At 45.6% G+C, this 26,093-nt stretch overlaps 1 protein-coding gene across 6 annotated transcripts in view; it reads left to right on the top strand.

The window, feature by feature from the left end:
• Positions 1-25,526, top strand: part of Tsc22d1 (TSC22 domain family member 1) — a 107,860-nt gene extending 82,334 nt beyond the window's left edge. For 4 of the 6 annotated variants that reach the window (XM_052732705.1, XM_052732706.1, XM_052732707.1 and 1 more), the window contains exons 3-4: positions 22,994-23,042; positions 24,209-25,526. In XM_052732705.1, coding sequence (XP_052588665.1) covers positions 22,994-23,042; positions 24,209-24,466 — 307 coding nt within the window. In that variant the 3' untranslated portion in view covers positions 24,467-25,526. Of the gene's footprint in view, positions 1-21,969; positions 22,051-22,227; positions 22,588-22,993; positions 23,043-24,208 lie in introns of those variants that run through there. The other 2 variants (XM_052732712.1, XM_052732711.1) reach the window with 2 other exon arrangements.
• The last annotated feature ends 567 nt before the right edge of the window (positions 25,527-26,093 follow it).

Below are 26,093 nucleotides of genomic sequence, written 5' to 3'. Positions count from 1 at the left end.
CTGCTTTTACAGGGGACCCAGGTTCAATTCCCAGCACCCACATGGTAGCTCACAACTGCCTGTAGCTCCAGTTCCCAGAGATCTGACACCTTCACACAAATGCACATAAAATAAATTTTAAAATAAATAAAAATATATATAGTTTAAGATCTACTTACCTCTTGTTTTTATGAAGGAAAAAATTTTAAAATGCTTTCTTGCTGAATTCCTATTAAAGAAGTTGAGCTGGGGGCAGCTTGTTACAGACCATGGGTCCTGGGCTAAAGACTGGAGGTTTGTCCTGTAGCCCCCAGGCACTGTGGGGTTGGCACCCTGCATCTACCTAGAGGGCATGGGATGATGTGGCTGTGTTGATCTAGAAGGTAGAAGGCTCGTCAGGGTGGACTGACCAGTTGAGGTTAAGAAAAAGAATGTTAAGTAAAATAAAATTTCCTTTCTTCTTTTTTTTTTGTTTTTTGTTTTGGTCAGGAACAGAAAACTTACGCAGAAGCCAGTTTGGTGATTGTCTCCTTCACTGTGTAGAAATCTTTTAAAGTCCACCGAGCAGACTTTGGCTCATGTTCTGTACTAACTTCTTTCAGAAAGCGCTAACTCTTTTCAGAAAGCGCTCTCCTATTCTTGTATCCTGAAGTGTGTTCCCTGTGCTTTTGTCTAACAGAATCCGAGTTCCAAGTCATACATGGAAGTCATTTATCAATTTTGAATTGATTTTTCTGCATGGACTTAGAGATAGGGGTGGATTTCATTCTTTCAGAAGTGGATATCCTGTTTCCCGATATCCTGTTTCCCCTAAAATCTTCTGTTAAAAGCTCTATCTTTTCTCCAATATATGCTTTTGACAGCTGTGCCAACAACTAGGTAGCTGTAGCTGCTGCCACCTAATTGACGCTATAAGTGTTTCTTCAAAAGGCCGTTCCATCTTTCTACCAAGTCAGCTACTCCAGGATGGTGGGGAACATGGTAAGACCAGTGGATTTGGTGGGCCTACGCTCATGTTTCTCTGGTTGTGAAGGGAGTTCCCGGGTCTGAAGCAATATACTGTGTGGAGTACCATGACAGTGGATGGGCATTCTGTAAGTCTGCTGATGGTGGTTTTGGCAGAAGCATTATGTGCAGGCAAGGCAAAGCCATAACCAGAATAAGTATGTACTCCAGTCTGGGCAAAGCATTGTCCTTTCCAGGGAGGAAGTGGCCCAGTGTTGTCCTTAACTGATTTGCGTATGTTGATCTCTGCATCCCCAGAATGAAGCCACCCTGGTCGTGGGATATGTGATCTTACTGTTTTCTTGAAATTCGTTTCCTGGTACTTCACTGAATTTTTGTGTGTCATTGTTCATCTAGATTATTAGTGTATAGTGGTTTTTTTGTTGTTGTGTTGTGGGGTGTGTGTGTGTGTGTGTGTGTCCCCTTACTGCTTTTGATAGCAGAATAGTGGTGGCTTCATAGAACCAGCTTGGTAGTGTTCCTTCCCTTCCTACATTATGGAACAGTTTGAAGATCATCACAGTTAGCTCTTGGTTTATTAAAAGTTTGGTAGAATTCAGAAGTGAGTCCATCCGATCCTGGACTGCCTTTACTGGGAGACTTATTAGTATTCCAGTATCATTGTTTGTTATGGATCTCTTTAACTTGTTGATATGATCTTGATTTATTTTTGGTAGGATATATAATTTTTCTAGATTTTCCAGTTTTTTAAAATTAACTTTTCAGAATACTAATGTTCATCTGCATTCCACTTGAATCTATTGGAATTGTATCTCTGCTTTTATTAATTTGGGTCTTGTCTTTCTTGTTTAGTTTGGATAAGTTTGTTAATTTTGTTTATGTTTTAAAGAACCAACTCTGTTTCATTAGCTTCTGCCTCTGTTGTTTCCTTCTGTCCACTTGTTCTTGTTTCTAAGACCTCGAGGCCCATGCTTGTTTACTGGAGATCTCTCCAGTTATTTAAAAAATACTACACACGCGCGCGCGCACACACACACATGCCATGGCATACACGTGGAAGTCAGCGTAACTGACTTGCTGTGTTCTGCCTCCTTCCACCACGTCAGTTTCCAGGGTCAAGCTGAGGTCATCAGGCCCCACAGCAAGAACCAGTACCTGCTGAGCCATCGCCCTGGCTTCTGGTTTTTAATGTAAGCACTTAGAGCTATGATATTTCATCTTGGGACTGCCTTAGCTGCATGCCAAAGGTTCTGCTAAATTACATTTTCATTCTCACTTGATTATAAGAATTTTTAAAACTCCTCTTTGATTTAATGGCTGGTTCAGACTATATTGTTCAAAGCAGTAATATGGGAAGTAATTGGAAGATGTGCTTGTCTGTACATATAAACATGCATGTGTGTTTACCTGCAGACTCATTCATGTGCATGCAACACACACACACACACACACACACACACACACACACACACACACACACACACACACACAGCCCTCCCTCTTTTCCTTCATGTTCTCTATATAATATTCCTTAGCTGACTTCTGTCGTGCTGGCTTGGTGGTCTTGAACTGCCTTAGTCTGTGCTTGCCTTGGAATGACCTTATTTCTCCATCAATTTTAGAAGGCAACTTCTCTGGATATAACCGTTTTGCCTGAAAGTTATTCACTTTCAGAACTTGAACTAGAGCTCCATGCTCTCCTGAGTGTTAGGTTTCTGTTGAGAATCCGGTGTTATTTTGATATGTTTGCTTTCCCAAGTAAGTTGTGTGGCTTTGTTTTATTTTTTTCTTAGTGTTTCTGAGCAATTTCCTCAACCCCATGGGCCTGTCCTGCTACAATACTGTTTCTCAGTTTTGTGCTTTTGGAATCTTGACTGGTGTGTGATGGAGAGGCTCATCTTTGGTCACGTCTGTTTGGAATTCTAAATTCCTCTGGAGCTTAGGTGCCTGTTCTTTTTGCAGAATTCAGAAATGCCTGTAATTGTATTGGATGGAGTTCTGTGACTTCAGTTTTTCTCCCAGCTTCTTGTTCTGTCCCAGGGACTCTCAGGTTTGGCCTCTTGATCTCATCACAGCGTTCTTGGGATCTGTGATCACGCCCTCTTCAGTAGTGATGTATGAGTGAAGTGTTTGCTCAATCTTGCCCTCCAGACCTGATAACCTTTTTCTATTGGTTGATCTGTTGCATTTTATTTGATTTGTTGAATTTTTTCATTCCACCATTTTTTTCTTCTTCTTTTTCCTCCTTAAAAATCTCAGTTTCTTGCCTGAATTTGTGTTCCATGTTGCTGACTTCTTAAATCCATAAACTGCTGCTTTTTCTCGTCCATTTTTACCACTTTCTCATCTGTGGTGCTGGCTTTCTTCTCTAGGTCCCGGAATGAAGACCTTACTTTATTTATCTCATTTGTATGTTTGGGGGTGGGCATTCCTCATTTTCACAAATAAAATTTTGAAGTCTTCATGCTCCTCCATTTTACTCATTTCTGTGTCTTTTGATTCAGTAGCTGGGGCTCTCCTAGAGGAGTCCCATTTCTGTGCTGGTTTATGCTGTGTATGTTCCGTTCTGTGGTTTGTACATCTGTTGGTGCAGGTGCCTCTCTGTGTTATTTGGGGCTCTGATGGACAGTTCACTCTTGCTGGTGAACCCCAGTACCACCCAGAGAGGGGCAAGCAGACTGCTGTACCACCACCAAACTGAGCAAGGTACAGAATGGCCTAGGATTGATTACAGCCTGCTAATCATTACCAGTGAAAACCACAAAAGCAACATGATGTGGCTGAGAAGGTAAAAACTATCCAGGGAACCCAGATATGAGGACTCTGAGTGGAAAGGAAGTGAAATAGAGAAAGAGGGTGGGGGTCAGGTTGTTGGGAAGAAGGAGAGCAGAGGAGAATGCTGCAAAGTGGAAAAGACAACGCGTGAGAGAAATAAGATGGCCTGATAGCGCAAAAATGCAGAAACAAAATTAGATGAATACAGGAAGAAGAGCAGAAAGTCTAACAGTGAGGCTTTCGTAAGAAAATCAGCACAGTAAAAGTACTGTGTAATGGGGGAAGGGCTAGCGTGGGGTAGACAGCAGTGTTGGGAACTGGAGCTTTGCCGGTGCGTGCAGTGGGGAAGAGGCCCCGGTGAGGACATTTCTGAATCATGCTGGTGCCAGCCTGTACCAGGTGTGTGACATCCCAGAACCGTCTTCCTTCTCTCCTGTGAGGGGCCTCTGCTAGTCACCCTTAGCTTTGCTGTATGTGGGCTGGGCAGATTCTCTCAGGGTCGGCTAGTGCTGTGGCTGTGAGGTGTCTCCCAAAGGTACAGGGGGTGGGAGAGACCAGCATGGCGTCGAGGTCTGCCCACAGACCTGCCTGGGTACGTCTTGAAAGTCAAAGCATACTTAGCCCTAATAACCCTGCTGGAGAGATGCAGCTGCGTGTCAGCATGCCCCTGGAGCCTCCGAGTTCTCGAAGCAGGGAGGTGCCTTCAGAGGTTGACCTACCCACCCACCTCAGGCACAGGACTGTCCCCAGCGCCCCAGCTGTTCTCAGTTTTAAGTTCTGCCCCCTCTGAAGGAGGGTGACACTCCCTTTCCCTGGACACTTCGCTGCCCGTGCCAAGCTTCTGCCTTTGGTGTGGCGATGTCAGACCTTCTCACCCCCACAGCTGCCTCCCCTAGCGGTCTCTCCTGCTGTAGCAGGAATCTTAAAAGTTCTTATTAATAAAATCAAACCTGAGCCAGGTATTAGGGTGAATGCTGGTAGATCAGATGCAGAACAAGCCACAGCTACCTCACCTGGCCAACTTCTCAGCTGATCTTGTTTCCTCAGACTGGAAGCCTCTGAGTCCTCATATCCAAATGGCTCTCAGCTGAACTGCTGCTAGAAAGCCTGAAAGCTTAACCAGCCAAATGCTTCTAGTTTCTGGTCCTCACGCCTTATATACCTTTCTGCTTTCTACCATCACTCCCTGGGATTAAAGGCTCACTTCTTGGGATTAAAGGTGTGAGTCACCATGCCTGGCCATTTCCAATGTGGCCTTGAACTCACAGAGATCCAGAGGGATTTCTACCTCTGGAGTGCTAGGATTAAAGGCATGAGTGCCACCATTTTCTAGCCTTTGTATCTAGTGGCTGTTCTGTCTCTGACCCCAGATAAGTTTATTAGGGTATACAATATTTTGGGGAACACAATACCACCACATCCTGCTATGGTTGTAGGGCTTAATTCTGGGTTCCTGCCTTATGATCACTCATGTTCTTGGGCCCCAGGGAGGTTCCATTATGTGTTGCCTCTCCAGATGGTTACAGCCAGAGCCCTCTGATCTCAGAGTAGCAAAGTGGATTCCTGTCCTCTGCTGACTTGTCCTCCAGAGGAGACACTGTCTCACCGATGCCTGAACTGGACTTAAAGTTTTGGAGAGCTGCTGGCCATACGGCCCTTCTGTTTTCCAGAGCTGTGGACTTGTCCTGTGAGGAGGACCACTGTGTCTTAGGACTGGCTTACCTTTCGGATGAGGCTTCTCCACCTCTCCCCTGCCTTTGCGCTGCAGCTGGAGCCTGTTTGGCCTGGCTTCACATTGAAATCACCTGGGAAACCAATCACACGCCAGTCATTGAAATTGGAATCTCTGAGAGGCAGGCTTGAGCATCTGTGGTCTTAAAAAGCCTTCTGCTTGATTCCAAGTTCAGCCAAGGTTGAGAACCAGGGAGTCGGGCTTATCCCTGCTGTAGCCTCCATGCTGTCTCACTACACACCAGATTGTGTCTCTTTGTTAAGTGAGCAGAACTTTCTAGTCTGCCAAGGTCTTCTGCGTGGGTGAGGAGAGAGCTCATGACAAAGTCCTCAGGGTAAGGAGAAAGCTCACTTAAACCTTCTTGGTTGCAGGGAGCTGCGCGCCTGCATTCCTGTCTTTTGCTTTCCCACATTGGGTGGTGGTCTCTCTATCTTACTGTTCGCACTCTAAAAATAAGACAGTGGAGGCATAAAACTGAGTGGTGACCAACCACTTGAAAGAGCTGTGTAACCAGAGCACTGGGCTGGGAAAAAGCTGGCACCAGCCCAGTTTAGCTGCAAGCTCTGATGGTAGATATAAAAAATACACAAAGGGGTAGAGTGAAATGCCAGCGGCATTGTAGGGGCAGAGGTGGCAGGTGGCCCTGAGACGGTACAGAGGGAAGCAGGGCGGAAGCCAGTGGGCTGAGGTGAGGCGGGGAGGCCGCCGTGAGACCAGCAGGGACTCCGGGTGCCAGGGCTTGCTTTTGAGTTTGGTTGAACAGGGAGGGTTGCTGCTGTGTGCTGCTCTGGCAGGGCTTCTAAAACCCTTTCCACTTTCAGCCCCCACCTAGAAGAGATTGTTTTGTGGCCACAGGTATATGTTCATATAAAATTCTTGAAGTCCTCTAATCAAAAGCCACATGTTAAAATGGCTGCTGTAAAATGCCATCGGAGAAGAAACTTTCTCTGTATGGGATTCGGCAGTTAATCGTTTTTGCACGGACCCAGCTCTGAGACCAGGTGTGTATGGGCCGCTTGTGGACTGTTTGGTGGCTTCACCCCTAATTCAGAGCCTGGGGCAGCTTAGCCGGGGCTGCTCTTCTACGGTCCTGCTTAGAAGGTAGAGCAAATGCCAGATATTTTATATGATCAACTTTAGTTTTATTTTACAGTTAGGATTCAGATTAATTTAGATAAAGGACTAAAACATTGCTAAGTGATCTCTCTCTTCCTTTTCTCTCTCTCTCTCTCTCTCTCTCTCTCTCTCTCACACACACACACACACACACACACACGTCTTACTACGTAGCCCAGGCTGGCCTTGAGTTCACTATGTAGCCCAGGCTGGCTTCAGCTTTTGGTGGCAATCCTCCTATTTCAGCCTCTTACATACTGAGGTTAAAGGTGTGTGCCACCATGTCTGGTTAAGTGATCTCTGATATACATTTTTAGGTTTTCACATGCTTAATGCATCTAAAATTTTTATTAAAATTGTGTATGAGCTTGCAACATTTTACTTTTCTTGGATAAACAGGTGTTTTGTTTTAATTTCTTAGAATATTCACCAACCTAATGGATCTGACGTTGTGTTCTTTCCCTTATTTTCTTTTTTGGTTTTAGGGGTTCTGTGTTTGCCAGAGGGGTGTGTGTGTGTGTGTGTGTGTGTGTGTGTGTGTGTGTGTGTGTGTGTGTGTGTATTGGTCCGTTCCTGTGTCCAAGAGCATGCCCTATGGTGGTCCTCTAAATTTTATGTGCTCATCTTCATGTGGAAATAGAACCTGTATCAAGTACTTACAAGCACCTGGGTGAATGCTCCAGGTTTACCTCATAGTTCCTCAGAGTGAACTGACTCTGCAGTCGGTCTGTATAGATTGGTATTGGATAAGGTTCACTTTGTTTAGATTTGTGCGCGCTTTTGTTTATTGCCGTGTGCAACCATGTGAATGGTTTATTGGGATAGATAAAAGTCGTGTGGGCCAGTATGTATCATGGACATCTGCTGTACAGTGTTCTAGTGGAGGGTTCAGAAGGCTTTTAGAAAGGTCCTCAGTGCTTTGTCAGGCAGGCAGTCTGCTCGTCCAGGAGAGACTGGAGGAGCCCATTCATTGTGTGTGGTTTGCAGTCTTGTTTTGTATAGCCAAGTACAGTTTTACACTGTTGCCATGTAAAACCAGGGTTCTTCTGCAGTTAAGGAACAGGCTAAAGTGTTTATAAATTTCTGCTGATGCTTTCTAGTTGGAAAGCTTTTTAGGATAAGGCTATTTCACTCTTTAAAGACCCATGGACTAATGCCATGCCAGTCACACAATGTTTGTGAAATTGGTATTTCTGTAGGTGTTTGCGCATAAATAGTACACAGGGAAGAAAGACCCCCGTGCTTTATACTGGGCAGAAGATCTCTTATCTTCTTGCTGGAGAAGGAACACCCACATCACTGGAGGAGAGCCTCAAAGGGCAGCTCCCTCCAGGAGAGGGCACGTAGTCCACGCACCCCTGATAGAAGTCAAGAGGTTTGCTGCATAGTTTAGGACATTAGCTAAGTGTGAGCAAAGTGGGGCTGCCCTCATTGAGCTGTAAAGATGCCAAGACCCTTGAGCTACAGTGGAGCCAAACTCAGGCTTCCTGTTGCAGGATATTTGATCAAACTGTGAACCTCGAGATTGCATTATTTACTGGAAAAACCTGTTTCTAGTTTAGTGTGGCTCAGCCCTAGCACACACCCTTAATCCAAGAGCTTTCTGCTGGAATAGTGTAAACAGGATTAAATAAAGTCAATCATAGGTCAAGATGTGGAACAAGCAACCAGTTGGCAGGAAGTCAGCAAGAAAAAAACCATGGAGAGTGGGAGGGAGTCAGAAGGACGGATAGAGCATTGCACAGGAAGTAGAAGGGAGGGACATTCAGTTTGAGGGTTTTTGTTTGATATGGTGGAGGAGCCTGAGGACATGGGCTGAGGAGGAAGGTCAGCTGGGTGCTTTCTCTGCCTCTCTGAGCTAGCAGGTTTTCACACCAGCACCTGGCTCTTGAGTCTTTATTATTGGTAAAATCAAATGATTGAGTTTTTGTTAAAAACAATGGGTTCCCTTTCACTAAAAACCCAAGTCAGCTGGACGGATTGGTAATGATTTGGTGTTTAGAAAGGGGTAACACGTATAAAGGTGAATGTTATAGTTGACAAAAACAATGGGGTAATCTATAATTTTATGTATTGAGAACCCTCAAGAAACTTTATACTTTTAAAAGTATGTGGAAAAATGTGTAGGTCTCTTCAATAACCCCAATTACCACTGAACCCAGGTAGCTCAGAACACAAGGACATAGCTGGAATTCCTGTGGAGAATGCCAGATTCATAGATGATCATTTAATTGTCAGAGCAAAATTATAAAATATGATATCCCCATTTTACGCAAGAAGAAATGATTTGGGGAAATTTAAATTAGGGTCTAACGTCAGAGCCCCATATCTGACTATGTACACAAAGCTGTGTTTTAAAAGCGATCAGTATTGTCCACCAGGTAGTGAAGCAGGTGAAGGGTGTGCCAGACCTGACCTGTGCTTGATCGCTGGGATCCGTAGGGTGGAAGAGAAAACCCAGGTTACAAATTGCACTGTGACCTCCACACTCATGCTATAACATTTGAGATACACATGTGCATGAGTGCGCATGTATGTACACACACACACACACACACACACACACACACACACACACCCCACACAAATTAGTATCAACATGGAAGTTTTACAATTGTATTGGACTTAAGTGTCTAAAATAACGAAGTCACTACTTTTAAAGTCTGTCCATCCAGAGGTGCTGCCCTGGGATTAGAGTGTGGAAGTTAGCATTGCTTCAGCTTGCCACCCAAGGCCGTGTAGAATTGTGCTGTTAGGAGAACATGAGGAACTTCTGCTTCCATCTTCCAGTGAAAAATGCAGAGGATCAGATTTGATGGGTACAGTGACTCAGAGGTAGCCGAAGACATCACTGTTTGCTTGGAAAATAAAAGCAAACTATAGAACTTTGCTATGTTGCTATAAATAGACACTGAAAATTAGGTTTTGAAGTCTAATAATACAAAATAATCTAAAAGTGTCGGCAGGCTTGCTTCCTGAATTTCTGTAAGATACATGCAAGTATAGTAGGTATCCGTTTCATTAAAACGGAAATGTTGATCTAGCATGTAGCTGCCGCCTTCAGTTAACTTCTGTGTCGCTCACTGGTGGGAATTCTCTGGCTGTTTTCTTATGTCTGTTTTACTCTGTGGCTGAAGGCTCTGTAAATTGTAGAGATGTTTGAAACTACTAATCAGGCAGCACTGGTCTTTATGTAGATAATGATTTCTTTGATTTTGGCTGTTTCTGATTTATTTCTTTATTCACTGCTGTCTACTTGTCAGTCATATTCTACAGGTCTTTCTAATTCTTCTGTTTCTCAGTCATTGCCCTTAATGACACTGTAGCACTTGACAAGTACTTATGACAAGTGAGCACTCACTTGCTCTGTGTGTGTACGTGTGTGTACGCGCGCGTGTGTGTGTGTGTGTGTGTGTGTGTGTGTATGTGTACACCACTGGGGATGCACAAGGCATGGATTCCTTTCTGCCTATTCCAAGAGAGATGTCTCATGGCTCATCACTGGCTTCTCCTCAATACTTGAGTTTTTCTTATCAGTCATATGATGATGTTAAAACAGGGAAACTAGCCTGCGTTAGGATGCTGAATCATGCATATATATATATATATATATATATATATATATATATATTAAACATATATGTTAAATATATAAGTTGACATTTGCAGAAGCGTGAAAATATCCTTGTGAGGTAACAGATGTGGACTGAGGCAGCTTGTGGTGGCTTGGCGCAGATGCTTGCACTCTTGGGTCTTTTGTGACTGAAATCCATACCAGATACAAGACGGACATTATGTCCATGCTGTATCAACAGGCCAGGTTCATTTTTAAGAGCTTCATCTGTAGTTCTAGAAAATTCAAGTTATTTTATGATACTTAACATAGTATTCTTCTTCTGACACTTCTCTCAGGAAGGTGTTGCTCTTCTAGGTAGCTAATTTCTCTTTTCCCTCCCTTTGTTCTGTTTCTTCAACATTTCACTAATTTTGTGAATGTTCACAATATCAGTGTTTCGAAGTTCGGCTCTTCCCATTCTGGTCCCATCCTTGTTTAATTTGTGTGGTCTTTTGAAGCTCCAAAGCCTCTTCAGTTTCCCGCACTGCATTTGTTTCCCACGGGGTCCCCATCACTGAACACCGCTTATGCTGGAGGTGTGTGTGCTGCTGCGTGTGTAGCTTGTGAGAGAGTGGGCATCTGTGTCCTAGATAGACTATCTCACCAGACTATGGGCTGTAAACATTGGGCTCATTGATGCCCATCAGCTCACTCCCCTTACTGCTTGCATAGGCTTTGATTTGATGAATTACCTTTTCCCTCCATCTTTGAAAATAGATGAAGTTGAGATCTTTACCACATCTCTTCTGTCTTTAGTTAAAGTCGGGTTCCTTTTGTCTTTGGTGTGTGTAGGCCAGTCTACCACACTTGGCCAGAAGTAGTTTTTAACAGCGCTCTAACCATGGAAATTCCTGATAAGAATCACATGGATTCATGAAATTATCTAAACTAAGACTCAAAAAAGAGCTACCCTCATGTGTAGAGCATGTGTAGGCAGATAGTTCTATGATTGGGAAACATTACTTATTACAATGGACAGGAAAGTGTTTTTTGGAAGGTGAGGATTATCCCAAAATGATTCTTGAAGAAGCTAGCTTAGGCTATGAGGAGGCCTATAATACCCATTGCTAGTAAATGCACACAGGACTTCTAAAGTACCGTGATGTCAGCCGCACATCCCTCTTCTCAGAGAAGAGCCAGTCCTCAGAATATCCAGATCAAAGAGCAAGAGAGATCGTTTGTACCACACATTGGTTACTACACATTCCCATGACGCCTTGTGCTGGCATGGCTTTATCATGGGCTTTCTGAGTATCAGAGGGTGCATGTCCTTAGCTGTTCTGTGTGAAAAGCTCTTCTATGGTAGGACTCATTCCTTTCCAGTCCTGCCCCAAACTCACTTCTCAAGGCGTTCTTCCTTGAAGACTAAATTCCCTGTCCTCTCTGACCTTGCTCATGACAGCCCCACCCCTTGTCTCTGCCGTACTTAGTACTGTGTCGCACACCTAAGTACCTGTTGATGGGTCTTTTCAACCCCAGGGCAGTGTGAGTTCCGTCAGCACAGCCCATTTGGTTCCTATTGCATGATAATGGTACCTCAGAGTTGTGGTAAGTGAGGTAATGTGTGTGGACCTACTCTGCTGAGGAGTCTCAGCTCTTGTGGGGGTGTGACTGTACAGCAGGTATTCTGATAATTAACACGCTCTGTCTTTGGGGAACTCCTCCTCTTGACTGTAGAGCCAGGCTGCTCCAGTCTGTAGTTGTTAGTTGTCTTAACTTTTCTGATCCTGTTGGTTATTTTGATCCTTCAGACACTTGCAGCAGCGCATAACTTCTTAGTGTTGTATTGGTGCGCAGCTCTCCCTGAGGCTAACATGGGCTATGTTTGTGTCAAGATGTTTGGGACAGGGAAAGAAGGACCTGTCTGCTCCTTGCCTCTTGACATGGCCTTCTCTAGCAGTGACATCCTTCCCGAAAGCCCTTAGTGATCTGGCAAGGCTCAGCTGAGCCCCGCATAGCCCCATGAGGTCTTCTCTGTCCCTCTCCAGCCAGGGTGACCCTCAGCCAGTGGTTTCTGTTTCACTCTTGTGTGTGACCTCCAGGGGTGTTTGTGTCTCAACTCACTGGAGAGAAACCATCTCATGGTTTGATTTCTTCTGATGACTGCTGCTGATTGTGCCTGTTGACAGGCTTCTTTACCATCCTGCCAATCCATTTCCATCACTTCCCAATACCTTTTGGCCATTTTAATTGTCAGTTAGTGTTTACAAAAAGCAGCAGCTTGGTTCTGTCCGTTGTGAAACACACTGTCATGGCGGCAGTGGAGGCTCTTCTCACCCACTCTTCCCCGTGGAGGAGAAGAGTGATCTGGATCCTGGCCCCGCAGCTGTCGGAAGAACAGAGGTGTTTGCTGGGCCCTGTCAGTGTCCTCTGCAGCGTTGACTGTCACTGCTCTGTCTACCTCTGACTTCACCCATTCTCGTGGATATTTTTGCCATCTCACAACTTAAACCATTTTTCTTAGGCCCACTCTCTCCTCAGTTCCAGACCATGTTTCCCCCGGCTGCTGTGGCCGACCAATCGCCATCATTTCCCAGAACCAGTTTCTCTCGCCAGCTCTAGCATCTGGTTGGTTAATGGCATCCACACAGTCCCACATCCTGGAAAGCTGAGGGTCATCCTGCCTGCCTTCCTTGCCACCAGCTGTCACCTGTATATCTCTCCTCCCTCGTGGTCTCCCTCTTCCATTCTTACTTCCTGTCCTGGAGTCTGTCCATCGTCCGTGACCTTACTAAACACATCCCATTGCATTCCCAGGAATCCCAGTCTCCCCAAAGCCGGCCAGGCCCCGGCCTATTTCAACCCTCCTCCCCTGTGATTCAGCGCCCGCCACAAGCTCCGTCTTCTACTCTGCGGCCACTCAGCTCCTGAGTGGCACCGAGGCTTGGCACGGCTGCTTCATGACCCACAGATGTTCTCCCCTGGTACCGTGTGAACGCCTTGTTTTCCACGGTCCAGGGGTCTTTGGCTCTCAGAAACACCCCTTAGCGTCTTCCTCTGCACCATCATCCTGAATGTGTATCCAATTACATCAGATAGCATATCTCCCGCCCCGCCCCCGAGTCACTGAAAACAGGGATCTGGACTCATTCATCTTTATAACTTTAGTCCCTGGCCTTTCAGGCTTGTTAAATAAGAATGAGTAAATGAATGAAAGAATGCCCAAAGAGAACTTTTAAAAATTCTAGTTTGTGTCCTTCTAGCCAAAATGTATTGTATTGTCCTTAAAAAAATAATATTCATAGTGAATTTTATTTATTTTTTATTTTATTTTTTTTTTTTGGTTTTTCGAGACAGGGTTTCTCTGTGTAGCTTTGCGCCTTTCCTGGAACTCGCTTTGGAGAGCAGGCTGGCCTCGAACTCACAGAGATCCGCCTGGCTCTGCCTCCCGAGTGCTGGGATTAAAGGCGTGCGCCACCACCGCCTGGCGGTGAATTTTATTTTTAAAATTATTGAGTGTGTGGTATGTGAGTGAGGGTCGCACACACCACAGTGCTTGTGTGGAAGTCAGGAGAACATTTATGGAGTCAGTTCTCTCCTTCCGTCCTCACGCGGGGCTGGAGGTATTGAACTCACTGTCAGGCTCCCGTCGCCTGGCGGCAAGTGCCTTTACTGCTGAGTCCCCACCCGCCTGCACTGGCAGCAAGTTGAGTGTTGAACACGGTCTCCGTCTCCCTCTTCACTGGCCAAGGCCACTCAGGTCTTTATTTGTCCTCTTGTCCCCTTCCCCTTACTGAGTTCTCACTGGCGGAAACCATAACAAGGTCAGAATCGCGTCCAGACGATGTGTGAGGAGATCGGAAGGGACACCGCTGAGCATCAGGATCCACAGGAGTACTGGGGTACCACAGGCTTATCTCGGGGACATGCTGCTAGCCATTCTTTTACTTCTGGCCACATGCCTTAGAGACATAGCCTGCCTTTCTTATTTACAAAGTATCATTCCCTCGGGCCCTTCTCCCAGCTCTTGAGGGCTCTGGGAAGAACTTGTAGGGCCTGTGACATCACCGTCTGAACATCTTTCTTGGGCATGTCTGTACTGTAACGTGCCAGCCTGCAGTCGTGGTGAGCCTTGCTCTGCCAGGTCTTTGTCCCAGTGCCTGGAGAGACTGCAGAGCTTGCTGCCTCTGCGGCTGCAAGTGTCTGATCAGCTGCCCTGCACGCTGCAGGAGGCTGGAGGGTCAGTCCCCACTGCAGACTCGACACCCTGCACCCGACTGTAGGCTCTGTGCCACGTGTGGGCAGTGGTGTGGGTTCAGCCTGTTAGGTGATTCCCTCACCGTAACAAGGGTAGTTTTAAATGACTACTAAGGTTCTACTGAGTTGGACAGTGGCCCTTCACCTTCTGGCCTCTTCACCATCCCAGCTCTCATACCCATTGCTTTAGATCTCTGCACTTGAGTCTGGAATTTCTGGTCTGTACTTGGCTTCTCGGTGTATTATACATCTCTGTGCTCACCCTCCAGTTTCACGGGTCAGTCCTAGACACATTGTGTCTTTAGCCTCCATTTCCAAATCCACAGAATAAGGTTCTGAAAATGATTGATAAAGTCGGTTTCTCTCTAAAATTCTGACTAGTTCATAGAGTTAGAGGAAACCCCCGGTGGAGCTCCGCAGCTAGTGTCCAGACGTGTGTCCTTCCTTCGTCAGAGCAGAAGACTTCGCTGAACACATGAAGATGTCACCGGAGCCCTCACTGCACGGGCGTTCAGTGGCTGTGACCACCCTCAAGTTTACCTTTGTAAATAACCGTTCAGTTGAGCTTTGTTAGGTCACCAAGGGACTGGCTAGCGGCCCTTGCTGATTCTGTGTACGTGGGCTGATCTGGTCGCCACCACCTCATCTCGGCTGCTTCCCGCTGTTGCCCTCAGGACGTTATCGTGAACTATTAGATTGAGGCAACTGTTTTAAGGTGTAAGAGCTCCGATCACTCTTTTCCATGACTATGTAAAAGGAAAAAGAAATACTGTTCATTTTTGATAGGAGATGTGCATGAAGTTCTTGAAATAGAGCCATAATCAGGACAAATTTTCACTTCAGATGTTTCTTACGGAATGTCATTTAGCTTCTAAATCTGGGGTGCCATTTTCGTCTATGGCTCCTGATTTTCATAATCTACCACCATTTAGCAGAAGTGGTATTTATGAAGAAATTTGGCTTTGGAATGATTATTCTCACGAAGATGAAAAAAAAAAAAGGTTAACCATTTGAATCACACTGCCTAGAGGCTTTGAAGGGAGCTCCCACTGCAGGGCTCCTTTGAGTGGAGTCTTACACCTTCCCTTCCTCCCCTAAAGCTCAGGCAGCGTTGGAGCTGCCTTCTCTCCCTACTGTCTGCCTTCTCTGGGGTGTCATATAAATGGGACCTTTGCAGCCTTTGCATCTGGCCTCTTCCACTTACCGTGTTATATTGAGATTCATTCATGTTGTTAGTAGTAGTTCATTTCTCTTTCCTGCTGAGTGGTAGAACCCCATTTGACTCAGAGGGACATGGTTATCTGTTTTCCAGCGACATTTATGGTGCTTATGATAAAAAAGTCACCCCAAACCTCCACATACAGATTGAATTCATAGTTTGGGCCGGGATTCCTGGCCTTGATGGAAAGTGTGACTGTTGAAAAGCGGATGCACCATCCTACATCCCCACTGCCGCTAGATGAGAGGTCCGTTGCCCCACCTGACTGTAGATGCCGGTGTTTTCAGGTCAAAGAATAAAGCTTTATTTTAGCCATGCTGATTGTATAATGCATCTCATGGCTCTGGTTTGCATTTTTGTAATGATTGATGGTGCTTAGTGTTTTTCCATTTGTTTACTGTTCAGAATGCATTTATCTTGGTGTTTGCCGGTTTCTTTCCTTGGCTGTTGAGCTGAGTTCCTAACCCTGTTACCTTTAAGTTGCTTGTGATATTCTTGTAGCTTTGGCTTCTGAGAACAAACTGCATTGCAGCCCAGTTGTCAACCTCTCCCTTTTGGATGTTCACCCAGTGAACAACTTCTCCTAGGTTTTCTAGTTCAGGATTTTACATTTGCTCTATGATTTATTTGTGGCTAATGTTTCATACATGTGAGGAATAGTTCAAGGCATTTTGTTTTGTTTTCCTTTTTCTGCTCTTTTATTTTGGCTTTACCCAATTGGTCCAGGATCATAGGAGCATTTTTTGAAAAGCTACTGTTTCTTCATGGAATTCTTACATTCGTGTGGAAAATCAACTTGCCATTATGTATTGATCTATTTCTGACTTTTCCCCTTCATAACCATAATATATTGCTGGAACTGTCTCCTGTCTGGTGGTGTTTCCAAGCAGAAGGCCAGCTGGAAACTACTGTCCCTCTGTGTGTGACTGAGTCGCTCTCTGGCTGTTTCTAAGATTTTTCTCTCTGCAACTGGATTTAGGCATTCATCTGGCTATTGGAAGGATTTTCCTGCCTTTGGGTTTGTGTGGGTCCTTAGGGCCAGTCGGTTATTGTAATGAAGTTTGGGGAAAGCTGCCATCTTTCCCTCAGGTAGCTGTCCCTCTTGACCCGTTTCCAGGGATCCGTTACTGAAGTTGTCCTCAGGCACTGATCTGCCGTGGCCAGCGCCTGCTCCCTCCCTTCTGTTCGTCCTCACAGTTCCTTCTCTGGGATCCACTTTGAATAGTGTCTGTTGTTTACGTGGCGTGGCCACGTCTTCCGTCAGATCTGCCATGTCACCTACTGTATCTTCTCGAATGTTGTCTTTTCCATTTTAATTTCATCTGAGTTTTCATTGCAGTTTTGCTCCTGTCTTTAATATGCTAATTCCTCTGCCTGCCTTTTGAACATATAAAGCATAGTTAACATCTCTAATTTAATATCCTTGTCTACAGGTTCTATCACCTTTTCACATGCAGTCATTTAGATTTGTGTGTGTGTGTGTGTGTGTGTGTGTGTGTGTGTGTGTGTGTGTGTGTTGCGAGTCCTGTCTTCCTGTTTGTGTATCTGCTACTTTTTATCAAGTGCTGGGCGTGGTAACGGATATTGAAGAGTAGTTTTTCCATAGGAACAAAGCATAGATAGCTCAGTCTAGAATTAATGCCCACCTCACATACACAGACACATAGGCACACCCCCCCACACACACACAGAGGCAGGCAGACACACAGACAGGCAGACACACACACACACACACACACACACACACACACACACACACACACACACACACACACAGTCCCTACCCCTGCCCCCACAATTTGGCATTATCCTCTGAGTACTGGCTGCTCTGGACTTGAATTTCCCCCGAGGCTTCCGTAGTCCTCACCAGTCAAGACCCTCTGATTTCTTCCTGTCGTCTGCTCTTGGCCGTGGCTGTCTAAGTCTTGGGTAGTTTTCATAGATACTTATTGGTAGTCAGTATGCCTGTGTTTGCATCCTTCCATTTTACTTTAAAAGATTTTCTCAATCCAGGCAGTTCATATACACAACCCAAAGGATGATAGAGTGAATGTAAAAACAATTAGTGTTTGCCCTTTTTACCCCATATCTGTTTCTCAGGGGCAGCTATTTTTAATTTTTTTTAATTTTGTTACTTTACCTCCATATTTAACTGACTTTTTTCAATTTTGAGCATTATATGATCAAGTTGTGATAAATATAGATGCAATTTCGCTCTTTTAAGCAATTCACACACTAATATTCTTCCATTCACCTCAATAATGTAATGGGTTTGTTTGTTTGAATCTCTATAAAGTAATGGTCCATGTAGATTGGGATAGGTGTTTAGAACCACCTTTGTGGTAGACTGATTCCATGAAACTGTCCCATACCTAGTTAGCCACAGCTGTCGAGCCCCTGCAAACCTGGTTTATTCTTCCCACTCTTTCTCCTGGAGTCTCCCACCATCAGGCCACCCGGCCCCAAGCAGCTGCTGCGTGGGCCTGTGGGCAGCCTCTCCCGAGGTCACAGCCTCTGGCCTGTCATCCCCTTCCCCAGCATCTGACCTCTTTGGCTCTCTTATGATACAAACTGTCTAAAAAAGTCATTCTAATTTTGCAGTGAAGAGATACTTTGGCCCGGTGAGAACTCCAAACAATGAAACTGTCTCTCAGAACTGTGAAGACATTTGTCCCATTGGTCTTCAGGCAGCTGAAACACCGTTTTCCCTGAAGTCCCTTTCTGTTTGTGACTTGCCTGTTCTATCTGGGAGCTTTTGGACTTGCTGCTCCATCCCTGGTTGTCATGTGTTTTGTGATGGGCTTTGATTTGTTTTGTTCGGTTGTTTACCGTTTCGGGAATTTGGTCTTATTTCATCTGGAGACTTGTGCCTTTCAAGTTCTGGGGCTGTTGAAACGATTCTCTGGTAATTCTTCCTCTCTGCTCAGTGTCTGTGGAGTGCATCCTGTTTACATGTTGGCTTTCCAGAACCATTCTCTACATCTCTGGGCTTTCCATTCTCTCCTCCTTTTGCTCTACACCTGGGAAGACTTTTCAGCCTTATCTTCTAACCCAAAAGAAGGTTGAATACATTAGCTTTTCCATCGTCTGATGGCAGTATGTCTTGTTCTGTCAGTGTGCAGAGCAGGTTGAGTTTAGGCGCTTTTTCATCTTTTGCTGACACTGTCTTGTTCTGAGTGTGCAGAGGAACTGTTACTAAAGTGTTACTCATTGTTTATCCGTCAATTTTTAATGTATTTCTATTTTAAATACTGCTTTACATTGACCGGTAAAATTGTACACGGTGCTATTTAATACTGTTCTCATATAGCCCTACATTCATATAAATAATATGAGCTAGTTGAATATGGCTCACTAACAAATGCATTTCTTCACATGCGTTGAGTTTTGTGATGAGCACACTCAGCATCCACCACTCTTTGCTAAGGGTACAATATATTCACATTAACTGAAGCTGCTATGCTAGTCAATAGGTCTCTTGACTCTTTCTGAGATTGTGACCCTTCATTCACCTCTTCTTCATCCACCACCCTCGCCTTGGTAACCACTGCTGTGCCCACTCCTTCAGTGAGATCAACTTTCTTAGATGTGAGACCATGTGATGTTTGTCTTTGATCGCCTGAACTCTTTAAGTTATATTCTGTGGTTCCATCCATGTTACAGCCATGGTAGCATTTTATTTTAATGACTAAGTAGTGTTTTTGTCTCTGTTCCCGCTCTGTCTCTGTGTACATGTTTATCACATCTTCTTTGGCTATGAAATCTGTGGTTTTGTTAAACTTGTTATTCTACTTCTGGTTTCTAGGAACCTGGGGAAGGGAGGTGACCAGGGGTCCCCAGACAAGAGCAGTTTGGTCAGGTTACAGGGTGCATACCTTGCTTGCTTCCTTGGCTGTCCCTATAGCTTCACAAGGAGCCTAGATGGTGAAAGAGGTCGTTGTAGATAATTGGATCTCTGCTTCAGCCAGTGTTGGCTGTGTGCAATCCCCTTAGGCCCTCACAGACCGTCTCTGACACCAACTGTTTCAGCCAGAGGTTGCTGAATTGGAATCCATGCAAAGATTCATATGCGGACTGCGGTAGCAGGTTTCAAATGTTTGTGCCTTTTCCCGTACTTAGAGGCTCTCTCTGAAGCTGACGTGTGTGGCCCACGCCTTTTGGGGTCTCTCCTAAGGGCTGTTGCATTTCCCTTGTACAATCTCAGCAGGTGGTGGTCTCAGACATGGCACTAGACTCACAGATACTTGTCTGGTAAATAGAACAACTTTCAAGGGAAATTCTCAGACATTCGATCCAATGGTTTTAACTCATGAAGATTTCCTCTATGTCCTTTGCCTTCGTTTTCAAGTTACATATTCCTTTCATATAAAATCCAGTTTTAAGGGAACCTAGCACATTTGTATGAGAAAGATGGAAAAGACCTGACTTTTTTTCATATGCTTTGGTCTAGCCAGTTTTCCAGAAGTACATGCATACACACACGCACACGCGCACACACGCTTCTTGCCAGTCATTTGAAATGGAAAGTACTGGAGAATCAAGTGCCCCTCAGTAGGGATCTGGCTTAGACAGACTGGCTGTTCATACCTGCTTTTGTCGCTAATACAGCGGGTAGTCATTCAGCTAAAATGATAGAAAACAGAACCAATTTAGCTCTTTTATTTCTGTTCAAGAACAACATGAATAAATAAAATCCTGTGATCCTTTTCAGTTCCAGCTGGGAATCTTAACTTCATTTCTTTATATGGCCTTGGAGGGCTTTGTTTCTGTTTTTAGCTCCTTTATGGTTAAGGTGTGTCTTTCTGTAATACCCTCTCCTCTGGAGTTAGTGTTCAGTTAAAATGCTTAAAAGGATGCAGATTGATAGTTACAATTTTAATTCTCCAAGTACAGAAACTACAAAGAACTAATAATAATCCTGCTTAACATTCGTGGACATGGGGACCCCATGCTTATTTTATGGGTTATTATGAATGTTCAGCCTCACATACTATGTTTCCTTTTACTGGAAACAGGTGCCTTCAAACAACTCACACTATAAACTACAGGTATTCTAACATTTTTATTCAGAAGCAAAGCCCAACAAGAAACGTAATAAAAAGAATATTGCTTTGCAGCCACACCGGTTTTTAACATGGAAGAGAACCTCTTCTTGTGCTGTATTTAGTATATTTGGTATTTACCTGCCTTAAGTTGGTTTCTGAAATCCAATGTCCCCTGCCAGCCTTGGGTCAACTTCCAAGATTGTCTAAAAGAATCTGATGGTAGTTTTAGGAAAGGATGTTCCTTGAGGGAGAGGCCTTGTCTTGAGAGAGAAGGGGTTCATGCTGCATGTAAGTGTATTCATGTTTTATAGTTTATTTTGGAATTATTTATGATGAATACACTTGCCTATGGATTAGAGAGGTTCCAGGCAGTTGATAGTTTTTCTTCTCGGTTTTTCTAGTTTTCTGCCATTAGAGGGCAGTATTGTAGAGGTTAAAATTTCCTCAAATATACTGCAAACAGTATATAACATGTAATAATCAAACTTGTTATAGTATGTTAAATTATAGTCTTCGTTGATGTGTCTTCACAGATATTTAAATTATTAGAGGTAATTTTGCCCCGGTTGCTATTTTACACCCTTCTCTGATGACCATGATTTGGTGGTGTTAACCTGCCTGCTGACTATAGGGTGAAGCAGTGTACCTGCAGTATCTCTTGACTGCTGAACTATTTTTAACCACCATCAGAGTCTCTCTACATTTTTACTGGTTCTAGACACGCTGCAAATGAGCAAAGGCTACATATAAGGAATTGTATGCTTTTTGGAAAACGTCCTTGACAGTATTTCAATCCCTCTGATGTAAGAAAACTAAGGATTAAGTCTTGGCGGAATTGAATTGCCATCTCACTTCGAAAACCCTTTGCCTTAGGGACTAGCTGAAAATAGATCTGGTCGGGATTAGACCTGTAGATTGACTTTTCTTAGCTATAAATGGAAGAAGGCATAATTACTGGTGCCGTTGGGGTGATGCGATTTTAAGGCTTACAACTCTGGAGACATTTGGGGAAGGTTCCCTGCATTTCATCTTGTGGATTCCTTTGACTTTTATTTGCCTAGTAAAGAAAAATGCAATATTGTTTTCTACACGTAACTGATCAATTTTATGTGAAGCTATCTCCCACCAAAAAAGCAAATGTCATATTCCTTTGAACTCATTAGCATTAAAAAAGAATTCCTACAGCAGGCTTATTATCTTTGCACATAACACAGCCTCTAAAGCCTCCCGTTACTGCTTCTTGTAAGAACCCAATAATTGAAATCGAGACGCTGGCGTTCCTGAGTCTTAGTGGTGGGACTGGGCATGCCCAGTAGCTCGGCCGGTCTGGTTGCAAATAGCAAGCTTGCAGGGTTCAGCGCCGCGGGGACTGGCCGCTCTGGAGACGGGTCTGACTCCTTTAGACGTAAGCATGCGGGCACCGGGTGCTTTCGGGGACCCTGACGCGGCCCTCGGAGGAGGCGGCGCCCAACCCCCGCCCCCCCCCCCTCGCCGCCACGGGCATCGGGAGGGACGGCAGCCCGGGAGCGCGGGGCGGGCCTATGGCGCGGCCAATCGGCGCGGCGCCTGGCCGCCTATATGTGGCGCTGGGGCCGGGCGGCCTCCTCTAGAGGAGTGGAGCCGGCTGCCGGGTCGGAGCGAGCCGCCGCCGCCGCCGCAGAAGCCGGGTCACTCTTGCCAAGCGCTGCCCTGCCGTTCTCCCGCCCCGGGCTGCAGACAGCTAGGAGGCTTTATCTAGTTTCAACCAGGCTGCTGTGCTCCCTCCCTTCCTCCCTCCCTCTCTTTTTTTCCACGAGGGTGTTTTTGGCTGCAATTGCATGAAATCCCAATGGTGTAGACCAGTGGCGATGGATCTAGGAGTTTACCAACTGAGACATTTTTCAATTTCTTTCTTGTCGTCTTTGCTGGGAACTGAAAACGCTTCTGTGAGACTTGACAATAGGTAAATGTCAGCTGGGAGAGTTGGTTTGAATTGACTCGGAGTAAATTGACTTGCGGTAATGCAGGTACAGGATAGCCTTGCGAATTCCTTTGTCCATGCCGAGGGTTACTGTGACATAGATGTTGCTTTTTGAAATGGTCAAAAGATCCTTATTTTCACAGATCTGGCTCGAGAACAGCTTTCTCTCATTATGTAATTTAGCCCTTTGTGGCTCCCTAAAATAGGGAAATGCCTGGATATTCGATAGTGGCTGGTAATTTCTGGACTGTGATGCATTTTGTATCGTTAAAGAATACTCAGACTATGATACTAGTAACGTCATTTGAGTTCAGAGATCTATCCTTATCCTGGATGTTGAAGATCAATTCCATTTACCGATGGTCTCTCTTTTTATGCTCTCTTCCAGCTCTGGTGCAAGTGTGGTAGCTATCGACAACAAAATCGAGCAAGCTATGGTATGTACCGATTAAAAATTGCTTGTACTCAGCGTGGGCACAGCATAAAACCCAAGATGTCTTGGAAGGACCAGTGCATCCCTTAGCTAAATCCAGATGGTTGCTGGTTGCTCTTAAAGAGATTACAGCCCGAAATGCCCCTGCTAGCTCGCCGCCTCCAGCCTGCTGCCTCCAGCCCGCGTGGAGACAAGCCCCATACCCCGGAGGGAGAAGGGCCCGAGGTTTCTGAGCGGGGCCCCTGCCCTGGACCCATCTCACTTAATGTCGGGATAAGGAGGCAGCAGCTCAGCCTCCCCGTTGCTCGTCCTGGGAGCAACTTCAGCGATGTGGCTTTACTAGGCACCCTGAGATTTTACTGGGGAGCTGGAGGGAGGGAGTCCCTGCCGAGGGGAGCTGGGGAAGGGGTCTCTAGGTCATACCAGAACCTCTCCCGCAGTGCTGCGGCCGCACAAAGGAGGAGAATGGGAGAAAAGTTTTGTTTCCTCGGCCTGCTCCTGGATTTCTCCTATTTTTTATTTCCGCCTTGGTCGTTCTTTGTTATTGGAGCAGCGCCTGTGGCTCTTCTCACGGGATTCTCTGCCCACTGTTGCTAGGCAAACTCTGAACCTTTAATTCAGAGCTATAAATAACTCGGCCTCTCATTGGCTACGACGTCTGCCCAGGTTTCTGTGATGTCAGCTTAATCGCTGGGGGGTGGGGGGGAGCAGAGGTGGAGGGAAGAAAATGCGGCAGCACGCTCTGTAGGAACTGGCTGCAGCCGGTGCTGAGCGAGCGAGGGAGGAGGGAGGGAGGGAGGGAGGGAGGAGGCGCTCCCTATGCTGGGAGGGCCTGGGGGCGGGGAAGCGGCCGCCGGCCTGGGGCCTGGATGGGAGCACGGCGCCGGGAACGGAGCCCCTTGCGGTTTGCCATCTTGAATTGGAAACTGGACTGTAGGCATCCTTGGCTAATGTCTGCAGAGAAAGTCTAGAGACTTTTGTAAAACTCGATCACTTAGACATTAAACTTAGGTGCGGTTGTGATTACGCGCAGATTTCCACAAGTGTGCTTTAATGTTCTTTGGAGGCAGGATATGTAATTGGTTAGGGAGAGTTAAGAAAGGCCTTCAGAAAGCCAGAGTCCGGGACATGATAAGCTAAACCTTCCTTTTCTTTCCCCCTTCCTCCCAGGATCTGGTGAAAAGCCATTTGATGTATGCAGTTAGAGAGGAAGTGGAGGTTCTGAAGGAGCAGATCAAAGAACTCATAGAGAAAAACTCCCAGCTGGAGCAGGAGAACAATCTGTTGAAGACACTGGCCAGTCCGGAGCAGCTCGCCCAGTTTCAGGCCCAGCTGCAGACTGGCTCCCCTCCGGCCACCACGCAGCCACAGGGGAGCACACAGCCCCCTGCACAGCCAGCATCCCAGGGCTCAGGATCCACCGCGTAGCCTGCTGTACCCCCACGGAACTGGCTGCTGCTGTCTGAACTGAACAGACCGAAGAAGAGATGTGTTAGCGAGAAACCGCCTCCACCATCACCCATTTCACCGCTGTCTACGAAAGAGACGTGAGACTCACATGCCATTCTCGCTTTCCCCAGTATTAAGCACTCATATGCTTTTGGCTTGAAGAAATGTACTAGTTGAGTGAATTAAAGGTTAATCAGAGAATGAGCATGGATGTGCCCTGTGCGACTTGGCAGATGTCTGAGGAATGGTTTAATTGATGCTGAGGAGCTGTGTGCCTTTTCAACCCTTCCCAGCCACCCACCCTGCTTCCACGAGCTCTGGGGCTTGCCTGCATGAGGCTCGGAAGGTGGGCTGCTCCTGGATTTTGTGCTCTCCTCTCCTTCCCTTCAAGGAACTTAAAGAGAGGCCAGAAACGAGACTGCAATGGGGGGGAGGGGTTTAGTCGTTTTACAAACCGACAACTGTCACCAAAGTTTATAAAACACACTAGTACTGTCCCCCTTTTCTGAAACATCACAGACAAACTATAGAGACGAAATGGTGACAGGGACCTAGGCTATCATTTATGAAGGTTGTTTTGCTTATTGTATATTTGTGTATGTAGTGTAACGAATTTGTACAATAGAGGACCGTAACTACTGTTTAGGTTGTACAGATTGAAATTTAGATGTTACATTGGCTGTCTGAAAAGGTGTGGATTGTCCTTTATAGAGAGACCTACAGAGAAACTGTTTCATGACAAAAACCACACCTGAAGAAATGTTAAGAATTTGGCACAGTTAGTTACTTGGTGTAATTTGAAATCTAGCTGCTGAATCTTGCGGAGTAAATCCCTGTTCACCGACGTCTTCTCGGTTGAGCTGGTTGACTACATGGAGAAATGGTCATTTACTGAGCAATGGATTTCCCAGGAGGGGTTTCTGCATATCACCTGTATAGTAGTTCTCTGCATACGTTTCCGTGCATGTTGGCTACAGTTATCACTGTATTTACCTGTTGTGCTGTCACCTTTCAATAAAGCATACAAAATGTTGATACACCCGTGTCTCCACGCCACAGTGTTAATCGTCATTTCCACCCCTTCCTGATGCAGTCACAGCGGTTTGGCTGGTAAAATCTGAAAGGGAGTGGAAGGGTTGGACAAAGTAGGGACACGCGTGGTTTGGCTGTCAAGGTGAGGAAAGCTTACAACGGTGTGTTGTGTGGCTAAGAGGCAGTGAAGGAAGGGCTCCGTCCTCTTGTGACTTGTGTAAGTCACTTCACCCCTGTGGACTGATAAAAGATGGTATCTTCAGTCCCCACTCCCCCCCATCTAAAACTCTAAGCATCTATTATATAGAACTTAAGCATCTGTGGTTACTGAACCGAGAGGGAGTGAGCCTGATTCTCTGTATTCCCAGTTAGGATCAGAGGTAGGAATAGGAACTCTGTTACTGTGAAGCAGACCATCTTCCCTGCAGGGGAATGAGTTTCTTGCCCCTTAGGAGAGTAATTCTGTTTTTAGATACTATTCCAGGGGTTGAATGGATGTGACGGGCTTGAGGCAGGTAGGACCTGGTACTTAAATCCCTCCTGGATGATTTGTAAAATGCTCCGAATAAACAGT

Source organism: Peromyscus californicus, unplaced genomic scaffold (genome assembly GCF_007827085.1).
Source record: "Peromyscus californicus insignis strain IS unplaced genomic scaffold, ASM782708v3 Scaffold_12__1_contigs__length_115047231, whole genome shotgun sequence".
Lineage (NCBI taxonomy): Eukaryota > Metazoa > Chordata > Mammalia > Rodentia > Cricetidae > Peromyscus > Peromyscus californicus.
The sequence above is the reverse complement of the archived record's forward strand: the minus strand, read 5'-3'. Positions and strand labels throughout refer to the sequence as shown.